The 11,827-nt window shown below is 39.3% G+C and overlaps 2 protein-coding genes across 6 annotated transcripts in view; one reads left to right on the top strand and one right to left on the bottom strand.

The window, feature by feature from the left end:
- Positions 1–11,827, bottom strand: part of LOC124275570 — a 54,144-nt gene that overhangs the window by 10,260 nt on the left and 32,057 nt on the right. For 4 of the 5 annotated variants that reach the window (XM_046711154.1, XM_046711156.1, XM_046711157.1 and 1 more), the window contains exons 5-13: positions 8,700–8,803; positions 6,161–6,775; positions 4,204–4,268; positions 3,685–3,755; positions 3,150–3,218; positions 2,343–2,439; positions 1,258–1,300; positions 863–1,020; positions 145–222 (exon numbers count right to left, since the gene is read on the bottom strand). In XM_046711154.1, the coding sequence (XP_046567110.1) occupies positions 145–222; positions 863–1,020; positions 1,258–1,300; positions 2,343–2,439; positions 3,150–3,218; positions 3,685–3,755; positions 4,204–4,268; positions 6,161–6,775; positions 8,700–8,803 (1,300 nt within the window). The remainder of the gene's footprint in view (positions 1–144; positions 223–862; positions 1,021–1,257; positions 1,301–2,342; positions 2,440–3,149; positions 3,219–3,684; positions 3,756–4,203; positions 4,269–6,160; positions 6,776–8,699; positions 8,804–11,827) is intronic. The other variant, XM_046711158.1, reaches the window with a different exon arrangement.
- On the top strand, positions 9,607–10,341 carry LOC124275571 (ubiquinol-cytochrome-c reductase complex assembly factor 2-like). The gene has a single exon (XM_046711159.1). It carries the CDS (start codon positions 9,640–9,642, stop codon positions 9,994–9,996), a length of 357 nt encoding a protein of 118 aa, XP_046567115.1. The 5' UTR covers positions 9,607–9,639; the 3' UTR covers positions 9,997–10,341.

Genomic DNA, 11,827 nt, shown 5'->3' with positions numbered 1-11,827 from the left:
TTCCCCACATGGGTAAAATCTGTGATGCCAATTTCTGGTGTCATGATAACGCTGGAATATTGCTAAACTCACTCACTCACTCTTGGAGAACTGCTGTTTGTTAGATGAGTCGACTACCATCAACACGTAACAGTTCTGACTGACCTGCATCAAGTAGGTGACCATGGAGTAGACCTTGTTGTCCCTATGTACTGGTTGTATGATCCACCCACTGGGCAGCAGCTGGAACACATGGCAGTCAATACTCATACAGGTTACACTAAACTCAATCCATAGCTTAACCTGCAGTTTTCTTAGGGAGCCTTCAGTGACGGAAACATCTGGCAGCTGCGATTGGATGATTTTGTGTTAGACTTCTGTGTTTTTCAAATGTATATCTACCCAGTAATTAAAATGGACCATACTTTTTAATATTTAGGGCTGTATTTTAGAATGCAAAGGAGCATGATAACTTATACTGACTGTGACCTCATATAGTTTCAAGAGGGTGACATTTTGTATGGAACTGGTACAGCTTCCTGCACTCGGAAAAGGAGCTGGCTGAGGTAGTAAATTTTTATTGCTTTTTTAAGGCCAGACTATGCACACATGTACATGTAATAGCGGTTGATGGCTTAGTAAATTTAAAAAAATAATAACGTTACTATAGAAAATATTTGGTTTTGTGTGACCGAGATCCAAGGCTCTGTAGTTCAACTCAGTGTGAGTGAGGCAGTCAATCCTCAGCTCATACAGACAGATACAAGTTTCTGTGGCTCTGTTGCAGCTCTTGGTGGAGCTGTTGCTCTAAGGGTGTCATCCTTCGGTGGAGTTGTCTCCCATTCTACAGACTGATACACCAGAATGTCCTCCCAATACTTACTGTTGCTCTAAGGGTGTCATCTTTCGGTGGAGTTGTCTCCCATTCTACAGACTGATACACCAGGATATACTTTTCTCCTTCAATTCTCTCACTCTGGACGACACAGAAATCACAGCTCTCTTTCTTGAGAATCTGATGCACCTCATGGTACAGATATACTGAAACAAACACAGGATGAAATACAGAACACCACAAACAGCAAGCCATGTCCAGTGACATCAGGACATGTTATTGAGAAAAGTACAGATTTGACAAGTCAATATTTATCATGATTAACACAATCTCTTGACTATTCAGTGAGTGTTTTAAAGGAAAATGGACATTAAATTATCACTTCTTTTCTGAACAAGATGTGGTGTATGAACTATTATTATCATCAGAATAAACCATCTTACCTATTCTAAGATTTTCTGTAATAGTCTGCACAATATCTACTTTCTGAAACAAAGAGAGGTAACATGTGTAAGTATAGCATTGTTTTTCAAAACGTTTCACAGATTTATATACAAATGCTATAACACTATCATATCCAATTGCGGGGGTGGTGGGGTAGGCTAGTGGTAGAAGCGTTGGCTCGTCACATCAAAGACCCGGGGTTTGATTCTCACATGGGTACAAATTTTACTACAATGCGTGAAGCCCATTTCCAGTGATCCTCGCCATAATATTGCTGGAACATTGCTGCAACCATACTCACTCACTCACTCAAGAAGTCACAGTGTTGTGTTCCCTGCCAAGATATTGCTGGAATATTGCTAAAAGCGACGTAAAACCATACTCACTCACTCACTCACTCAAGAAGTCACAGTGTTGCCCATCCAATCCAATCGTTCACCTCTTACAACAAGCACAGGTTGCGGACAACAATTCTGTTTCAAATTCCATACAGGATCAAAGGATAAAAAGCCAGAATTGAAGACATATTTCCAAGCCAGGGGGACTAAGTTTGGTCAAACGACATGGGCGAGCAAGACTGGGGTTATGTGGCATGTATGTTTTACTTGATTTTCAAGAAATTTACTATTGTCCTTGATGGCAGTTTCAATGTAAGATTGAAGAAAATAAATAAACAACACATTAAACTTAGAAAGTGTTTCTTGAATCTGCAGTTGTGACAAATCTAATGATTCAGTGATACTACCCTACATTACTAAAGGTTTACAGTGTAAATATTTGCGTCCAAATATACATATAGGAGGCAATATTTGTAGTGTCCAGTAAAACCCTGAAATACGATTAGACGATAATGATCTTCTTTAAATTCTTTTAATCATACTATTAAACCATCGTAAAGATTTTAAAGGATATTCAAAAGTATATTATCGTCACGATATAGCTGAAATATTGCCGATGTGACGTTAAATATTAACTCACTCACTCACTCAAAAGTATATTTATAAAAATATTATATCATTTCCTCTTTACCATCCCAGAAAGTCCCTGCAACTGATCTGTAAGTGGTATATGCGAGTCATTGTACCTTTAATGATTCATCATATGTAAATCTTGTCCTGGGGTTCCTGAGGGCCTCCCACACAGTCTGGGGCGGGGCTTCCACCACACCCTTACCCAGGTAGCTGAAACATGGAGGTGAGTTGAGGTGGAATGGGGTATAACATTGCATTCAATAATATAGGTGGTGTATCTAACACAATACAAGACTGACTGACTGAGTTTTGGTTTTACGCCGCTTTTAGCAATATTCCAGCTACATCAGGGCGAGGGAACACCAGAAATGGGCTTCACACATTGGGATTCGAACCCGGGTCTTTGGCGTGACGAGCCAACGCTTTAACCACTAGGCTACCCCACCGCCCCCACAATACAAGAACAGTTAACAGCTAATATTATACTCAGATCATGCCACGCATTCATTTTTCACAACAAATCTAAGCATCATGGTTCCAATGCATTTTGTTAATTGCAACCCAACTTGAGGATAATGGTTGGGGAAAACCTTCTCATCAAGACTAGAAACATACTTGTATAGGTATTTTAAACACTCCTGGAAATCAAAACTGTAAAGATTTCATATATTCTCCAAAGTTTGGTGAATCAAACACAATATTTTATCAAAAGGCTCCTTCCACAAAGTGATCTGAGCAACAAGAATATCATAAGCCTACGTTAAACTATGGATAATACAATCATCTAAGAGCTATGATCACTTTGTGAAACTTGGCCAGCGGGAGGTATCAATAGCATTCAATAATGGTGACATGTTTGTTTGCTAAACCTGATATCCCACCACCTCCAATGATTATCCACTGAAGTAAATACTACATACCTTTGCACATGTGTCCCCGATTTGAACCATCTCTTCAGTATCACTACATCACTTTCAAAACCATAAAACCTAAACAAATTGCAGAAAATACAACATAAACATGACATGTGAATATTTCAAAGAGCTAGGAAAATTTTAAAAATATAGTGAACAAAGATTGAGGATGTGTGTTTCATTTCATGACATATAGAGCAGTATTTTAGCAATATCACTGCTCAGTTCAGAATTACAGCCTTCAACTTCTACTGATTCATGAGGCCTACCATCAAAGGATTTTTACATGTCCTCAGCTTTATTAAATAGCCGTAGGCTAGGGGACTAGAATTATGAAGGCCGCCACACACCATAAACATGGTCAATGAGACTCTGAACTCTACAGAAGTTTCAGCTGATTTGATCATCCATGAGCCATATATGTAAAATTGTCATTGAATGACAGATGAACTATAGCAATGTATGGGAATTGAGTGGTCCTTTAATTATTTTAGCCATCCATTTAGACATCCGTTGCCTCCTCCCCCCAAGCAGAACATACATCCATCCTCCTGCTGTGCTGAACTGTTCCTCAGCTCCCTTGTCCAGGTCGATGTTGGAGGCCTTCAAAACCTGAATGAAGAAACACTCAACAACTAGCCAACATACATACAATCTTCCCCAGGCAAGGAGGTTAACTGACTAAAAGTCAAGTTTGGACCCGTGCTTTTCAGGATGGAATTTATGATTGTTGCACCACCAGAGGCTATTATGAATTCTGTCTTTTCTTTACCCCTTCTAGTAACCAGATTTCAACTATCATCAGATTGATAATCAAGATATATATTGTAATAAAACAGTTCTTACCTTGCATGGTGCATGCAATTACTTTAACACATTGATTAAACCATGAAGAGAATTGGAAAATGTTTTTTGAGGACAATTTGATGGCACACATGCTTTTTAAATTCTGCAAAGTCTGAAATCTGTCCATCAGTTTATAATCATGGTGAATTTTGAATTCAAACTGCAGATCCTGGACATGCACCCCATGTATTTTATGGATGCTGTGTGTAGTTACCTGGGCAAGCAGTTCTGCAGCAGCCTGGTTGGCCACAGTCTTGTACCTAGACAGCAGGGCTGGATCTGGGGAGATCAGTACACACCTGTACGTAAACTGTTACAAACACACTCAGTGACATACATACTTCTTCGGCTTCTTGTACCAAATGTGTCTGGTAAATGGACTTACAAAGCTCAAGTTCACATTGCTGCAATTTTTCACAATTTGAGGCAGTTTGAGGGTGATTGTGAGGGGTTGTTCTGAAGGTTTGTGAAGCTGGTTGTGAGGGGTGGTATTGTGGACTGGATGTTAAGGTGGTTGTGAGGGGTGGTATTGTGGACTGGATGTTAAGGTGGATGTGAGGGGTGGTATTGTGGACTGGATGTTAAGGTGGTTGTGAGGGGTGGTATTGTGGACTGGATGTTAAGGTGGTTGTGAGGAGTAGTATTGTGGACTGGATGTTAAGGTGGTTGTGAGGGGTGGTATTGTGGACTGGATGTTAAGGTGGATGTGAGGGGTGGTATTGTGGACTGGATGTTAAGGTGGTTGTGAGGGGTGGTATTGTGGACTGGATGTTAAGGTGGTTGTGAGGGGTGGTATTGTGGACTGGATGTTAAGGTGGTTGTGAGGGGTAGTATTGTGGACTGGATGTTAAGGTGGTTTTGAGGGGTGGTATTGTGGACTGGGTGTTAAGGTGGTTGTGAGGGGTGGTATTGTGGACTGGATGTTAAGGTGGTTGTGAGGGGTGGTATTGTGGACTGGGTGTTAAGGTGGTTGTGAGGGGTGGTATTGTGGACTGGATGTTAAGGTGGTTGTGAGGGGTGGTATTGTGGACTGGATGTTAAGGTGGTTGTGAGGGGTGGTATTGTGGACTGGATGTTAAGGTGGTTGTGAGGGGTGGTATTGTGGACTGGATGTTAAGGTGGTTGTGAGGGGTGGTATTGTGGACTGGATGTTAAGGTGGTTGTGAGGGGTGGTATTGTGGACTGGGTGTTAAGGTGGTTGTGAGGGGTAGTATTGTGGACTGGATGTTAAGGTGGTTGTGAGGGGTGGTATTGTGGACTGGATGTTAAGGTGGTTGTGAGGGGTGGTATTGTGGACTGGATGTTAAGGTGGTTGTGAGGGGTAGTATTGTGGACTGGATGTTAAGGTGGTTGTGAGGGGTGGTATTGTGGACTGGGTGTTAAGGTGGTTGTGAGGGGTGGTATTGTGGACTGGATGTTAAGGTGGTTGTGAGGGGTGGTATTGTGGACTGGATGTTAAGGTGGTTTTGAGGGGTGGTATTGTGGACTGGATGTTAAGGTGGTTGTGAGGGGTGGTATTGTGGACTGGATGTTAAGGTGGTTGTGAGGGCTGTGAGGCATTTTTGAGGGGCAAGGTTGTGACAGTGGTAGTGAGGGACGGTAGTATGGTATTATGGGGTGGAAGTGAATTTGTGAGGATGGTTGTCAGGGTGGTAGTATCATATGATTGTGAATGTGGTTGTTAGTGGTGGTAGTATCAGATGATTGTGAATGTGGTTGTTAGGGTATTAGTATCAGATGATTGTAAATGCGGTTGTTAGGGGAGTAGTATCAGATGATTGTGAGTGTATTTGTTAGGAGGGTAGGATCAGATGATTGTAAATGCGGTTGTTAGGGGAGTAGAATCAGATGATTGTAAGTGTATTTGTTAGGAAGGTAGCATCAGATGATTGTGAATGTGGTTGTTAGGGTGGGATATTAGATGATTGTGAATGTGGTTGTTAGGGTGGTAGTATCAGACTGAATGCGATGATGGATGTGAAGGTGCTTGTGATGATTGTTGTGAAGGCCTTCATAAGGAAGGGTGAGAGGGATGGTTCGTTGTGAGATGTGTTTAGAGCAATGTTTGTGCAGGGTGGTCAAGATGGTGGTTTTGACGGGTGTTTTTTGTAGTGCAACCATGGGTTGGGTGGTTGGAAGATAAGAAAGAGCCTGATGATATGTTATCTCACCTGTAAACTCACACGACTGCTCCATGACAGCCTCTGGCACACTGTGAGACTGAGAGTTCTTCCTTCTAGCTACCTGTCTGAGAGCAGCCGAATCACTGACTGACCTCTGGAGAAGCTGCTTGCCATTCTCCACTGTCTTCTTCTCAGACACACTGTCCTGATGGATCTCCTCACTCACTGTCTGACTGTCTCGAGGAGTTTCAGGCTTACACTCATTATTCCCCACAGTCTCTGTCTCTACCTTCTCAGAGGCAGATGAACCAAACTTCAAAATACTGGAATACTTTTTTATCTCTTCCTTTTGAGCTTCAACTTTGGATGCATTGTTACTTTGAGCAGTTTTTTCGATGAATGATTTGAATTTTGTTAACAGTTTGTGTGATTTTTTCCCTTCTGATCGGGACTCTTTCTCATCTGACTTAGGTGTGCTGGATGTAATGTTTGAGGCAGATATGTCTCGGGGCAGTGACAGGGTAAGAAGGGGTGTGGCTTGCATCTTACGCATGTGCAGAAACTCTCGCAGAGATCCTAGAGTAGCGGCTGCCATCTCCCCTGATTCGTTTCCATCATTCCTGGAACTCCACGTTACTATGGTTACCAGGCTCTGGTCAACTTCTACAAACACAGAAACATATGTTAAGAACTCAAAACATAAGTATTGTAAAATATATGCGACAAACAAATTTAATGTCAAACAGCTCTGAAAAAATAATTATCATTAACTTTTTCAAATAATAAGGTGTGTTTGTAGTTCAGAGTTTCAAGTTCAGATATTTCCCAAAACATTAAAACATTAGTGTGCATGTTACTTTATACAAAAATTATATGGAAAACATACTTAAGAGAATAAAAGAATGTCTTCATGCAAGCAAAGAAGTTCTTCAGTGAAAGCAAATAGTATATTGTCTACAGTGTACTTAAATATACACTGGCACATGCAAACAAAAGAGATTGGTTTGAAAGGGTTAATGTTCAGGAACATATTGGTAAGAACAAGCAGTTAAGTTATTTAACATCACTACACATGCTCCTAAAGAATCAAAATGGCAACTTCCTTTGCAATATTAAAATCACAGATTCCATTCTTTCTTCACTTCTATGAGGATGACAGAAAAGTTATGAACATAGGAGCAAAGGATGTACACCCATAATCGTTTGTCAAGTGCAACATTTTCCATGCTTAGCAGTTGTTACTAAGAACCAATTTCATGCCTGAAGGCTGCATTTGAACCAAATACACAGCTAGGCAGCATTATGTATGTAGCTATCAAAGTGACTTGGTATTCCTTAATGATTCAGATAGACAAGTCACAGGACTTGGGGGGAGCCTTCAACACCAGTGGGATCCAAGCACTCCAACATCGAAGGCAGCAGCTTGGAGGTGATTATGTTGAAAAATATTCAGCAACCATTAATGCAGTCCATCATAGCTTGCCTCAGAACCTTTCAGCCAGCTCTTATAGCTTAATTCACCATTATATTCCTCTGAAGGGTCTGGCATGACCCTGTCAGTCCAGGCAGCAATCATTGCTTGAAACAGAATTATTTAGGGACTGAGGGAGCTTAACATCACGTTGATCAGTTTTTCTTTAAAATAATGGTATATCAGGATAATATTAGAAGGAAGTGCCTAGTGTTGAAGGCAGAAATCCATGCAGTCAGGCAAGGATCTACATCAGGCCCCCATTTCTCGAAACAAACTTAAGTTTTACTCAAATCTCAAAAATGAGTTCACGATTTGGAACAGCTGAATTTTTAACTCAACTGCACTTTTTAAATATAAAAGCCCAAAACAACTAAAGTAATCTATCCACCAAACTCAAATTATCTTCTATAGTTTGAGTTTAATACCGATTTCAGTTCATTCTGTGAAATGCATTTTCCTGTGTTTTCTCAAATTTGAGTAAAAACTCGAACTTAAGTCAAAACTCAGACTTAAGTTTGTTTCGAGAAATCGGGGCCAGGACTAATCACAAGATCAAACCCTGAATCTTTGTGTTACTAAAGGTGTAACTATCTATTGCAATACAGGAGTTATAAACCGATCTATGGTATCATAAGCCTCATATTGCAATACATACAATTGCTGTATCACTACTAACGTACGATCACACACTTGGTGCTTTCCATGAGTGCCCCCCATCCTCCTACACTTCCCTCCCCTTGAAGTTTGTCTGTATCCAGGCTACACATTCAACAAATAGACTGAAGTGCTTGTCTCTTTATCCCTCAAGTCTTATCTTTTTAAACCTGTTATCCAAGAGAAGAAAACAGGGATTGGTGTATAACAATGACTGAACCAATCACCATGCATAATAATGATTTATTATAATAATTCCATTTGGGGAAAGGTTTCAAGAACCTGCCTGCACAGAAAGGTTAAAACAAAAGTATGAAACCATCCTTCCAAAATTCTCTAATATTAAAAAAGAACCAAGTCAGTAACAGACATACTTTACCTCCACCACTGACCATGCCTTAGTGGACCAGGAACACCATGCACAGGTCAAGTGACCGGTAAAGGAAACCTTATACTGACCAAACCAACCTTCCACAGGTTGGGCAAGGAAAAATGTCCATGCTTGTCTCTTCTCATTCATCTGAAGCAGCCAGCAGCATCCGTTATCTTCTCTGTGCCAGAACCTGTACATGTGATAGAACATATATAGTAACTATAGCAAGCTAGTAGTATTCATAACCATCACTGAGTAAAAACATACTCAACTTAATGTTAGTGAAAAATTATTGTTATTGAATATCATTTGAAACTTAAATGAACAAAGGATTAGGTGACATGAAATACTGAAAATGATCTTATGAAAGTCAAAAGATATATTCAAGTGTCTAGAACATGTGACAACCAGTAATTTTCTATCTCACATTTACAGGTGTTTGTGACTGTCAACACAACCAAACACAGCTTGAGCAAACAGTCAAACTGTTGAATTTTGAATTAAAAGTAGACACTCTAATTGTAATTATTTTCATAAACATTTCTGACTTGTCAATTTTCCTCATTTCTTCAATGTGCAGATCTAACAAGCATTAGTAAAAAATATATAAAATAATATAAAATATTCCAAATAAGGCCATAAGGCCACTATCAGAAATGATGTGTTGTGGTATTATAGTGCTAATTGTGGACATGCCATTATTTCAGTGTATAATTTTGACATACAGCATATCACAAAAAAATAACTGTTTTTGCATAAGACTTTCACACAAAATTCATTCTTAAAACACACAAAAAGCAACCAACAACAAAACAATTGTGAAACAAAACAGTGCCTTTCAAAATATACAATATAACCTTGATGCTATCAGAAAAAACTTTTCAAACTATCCAATACCTTTCAATAATAAAGTGTAACACTGAAACACACTCAAGGGTTTTGAACATGTAATGTACCACAGCAACAACAAAGTCACAGTGACCTTCAGGGAATTAGAGTAACCTCCCCTTGAGTTATGAAAGCAACATGGCTACAGCAAGGTACAGGCAGTTTCTCAGACTGTGCGAAGAATGGCCATTAGATAAGACCAAAACTGGAAGAGATCTTGCTACTGTGATACGTCAAAGAGTTGGTGAAGCTTTCAAACAGGGTGAGGCCTCACAGATAAATGAAGCTCAATGTGATGAAGCATTTGAACATTTGAACAAAATCAACATGAATGCTTTCAAACAGAAATATGAAAGGACATCAGAAACTGGTGCCACGGGAGCTGTGAAGGAACAGTGTACACTTGTAGTATCTACAGAGGCTCTGGAGGAGCTTAACAATGCAGATATGGGGTTTGTTGCAAAGATGAAACGGACTCTTGGATTTGCAGGTTGAACTGCATATTCAACTCAACTCTGCCCACAGTATTCTTTCTAATCTGTCACCGGTGGTTCTACATTGCAATCACAATGACGACAGGTTTAATTAGATGAAGTATAAGGAAATACTGACATTTTATTTCACTTTGTTAAAAGCCAAAGTGGTGTGAAATATCCCCATGTTTGTTCAGTCAAGAAATACCTGATATGTGTGTGCAATTTCTTTATTACAAGTAACTAAAATGTGTGATCACTGTGAACAATGATGCAGAAGGCATCCATGAATGCTGAACTTAGACAAATGTAAACACAGTCAAAAGTGAAGTTGTGAAAAGATTGTTTGAATAAAACAAAAATCATATTGTGGTTTTCTTTTTGCTAAACATGATCAATATGACCACGTATACATTCGGTTTGAGTTTGTTTGATACAAAACACATGTAAACAACTTCTATAGTGATGATCATGCCAATATATCTATAATATAAGGAAGCTTGTACATGTGGAACAAACTGATGACACATATCAATGTGGAGAAACATGCCTTTAAAATTCCACATATGGATCAGAAGCACCGGACTTGCCATGTCTGTTAATCATTTCCCATGCATGACTGTCATGGCAATATGACAAATGTTTTAGTTCTTGAATCGGTTCAGAGAGTACAGTGATAACATCCATTACACTGATCAAGACACATTCATGTATGCAAGACACTTACATAATTACAACAGTGAATACCTACTAGGTCCTGATGTTGCACAATGGAAAACATACAAGCTTCAATAAAATACCTGTCATGTGTTTTACCAACTTGTTACAGGTATATGACAGTCAACTGTACATAAGCAGGTCTGGACCAGATAATCCAGTGATAGGGACATCATTCTATGCAATTGGGATATGGCCTGACCATTTCATCTCATTAATCGTCGCTTGTGACAGGCATGGGTTGCTGGAGATCAATTTTGACCTGGAGCTTTGCAGGTTTATTATTTAATATATTATGCATATCATCTAATCAGAAGTAATCACTGGTAATAACAAAATCGATGTTTGGTGAATTTTACAAGTAAACAGTAAAATGTGTGAACCTCAGACATTGTCACTGCAATTAGGGTAAGGATAAGTTGTTTTTCTTATGTTAGTTAGAACTAAAGGAAGAGTACTAGTTTCTACACCCTGTGTGTGGAAACACAGATGTGTTTTGCAATGAGCAGATACCTGGATCACAACATGTTCATCCCAAAAGAAATATGGTTCAACTGATTCTACAGATTCCGCAATCCAAGCAGATTTTTCCGTTTATGTTCATATCAGAAATGAGAATGACTAAGCACAAAAACGCTGAAAATTTAGCCGGGGTTCTTTTATTGCAAATTTACATTGATCTCAAAAACGTTCAAAATGAAATAAAAATCCCGGAAATCTGTGGATCAAAATTCTCATGTCTGTTATACAGACCTGAAAATATTTAGGACAGGCCCACATTACAGAATACTGTTTTCTGACTGGCTGATTATAGTGAGTGGGCTGGTGTTTCATTATTGTGCTGATCAATGCAACTGGTTTTGTACTGCCTACAACTGCTTTATGTTTACTGATTAAATAACTATTTTCCGCTGAAAACTTAATGCTGTGTTATCGAATGGGGGGGTTCAGAGTTTCTCAACGGATTTACACAAATCACAGAATTGATCAATTTGATTTTAAATCGGCTCAAATCCGCAGATCAGCGGAAAATTGCCATCCCTTATAGAGGTATAAATGGAGGTTAAAACTAGTGTCAGTACTGTTTATAAATATCGGCGCTGGATTTATATAACTTGACATTTACAGCTCAACAA

The sequence above is a fragment of the Haliotis rubra genome, unplaced genomic scaffold (assembly GCF_003918875.1).
Source record: "Haliotis rubra isolate DU_JTF1 unplaced genomic scaffold, ASM391887v1 Scf20, whole genome shotgun sequence".
Lineage (NCBI taxonomy): Eukaryota > Metazoa > Mollusca > Gastropoda > Lepetellida > Haliotidae > Haliotis > Haliotis rubra.
This window is presented reverse-complemented; position numbering and strand designations above follow the sequence as displayed.

What these genes read in the sequence shown, in the direction of transcription:
- LOC124275571 (XM_046711159.1), top strand. Translation starts at nt 9,640, where the DNA reads ATGGCTACAGCAAGGTACAGGCAGTTTCTCAGACTGTGCGAAGAATGG.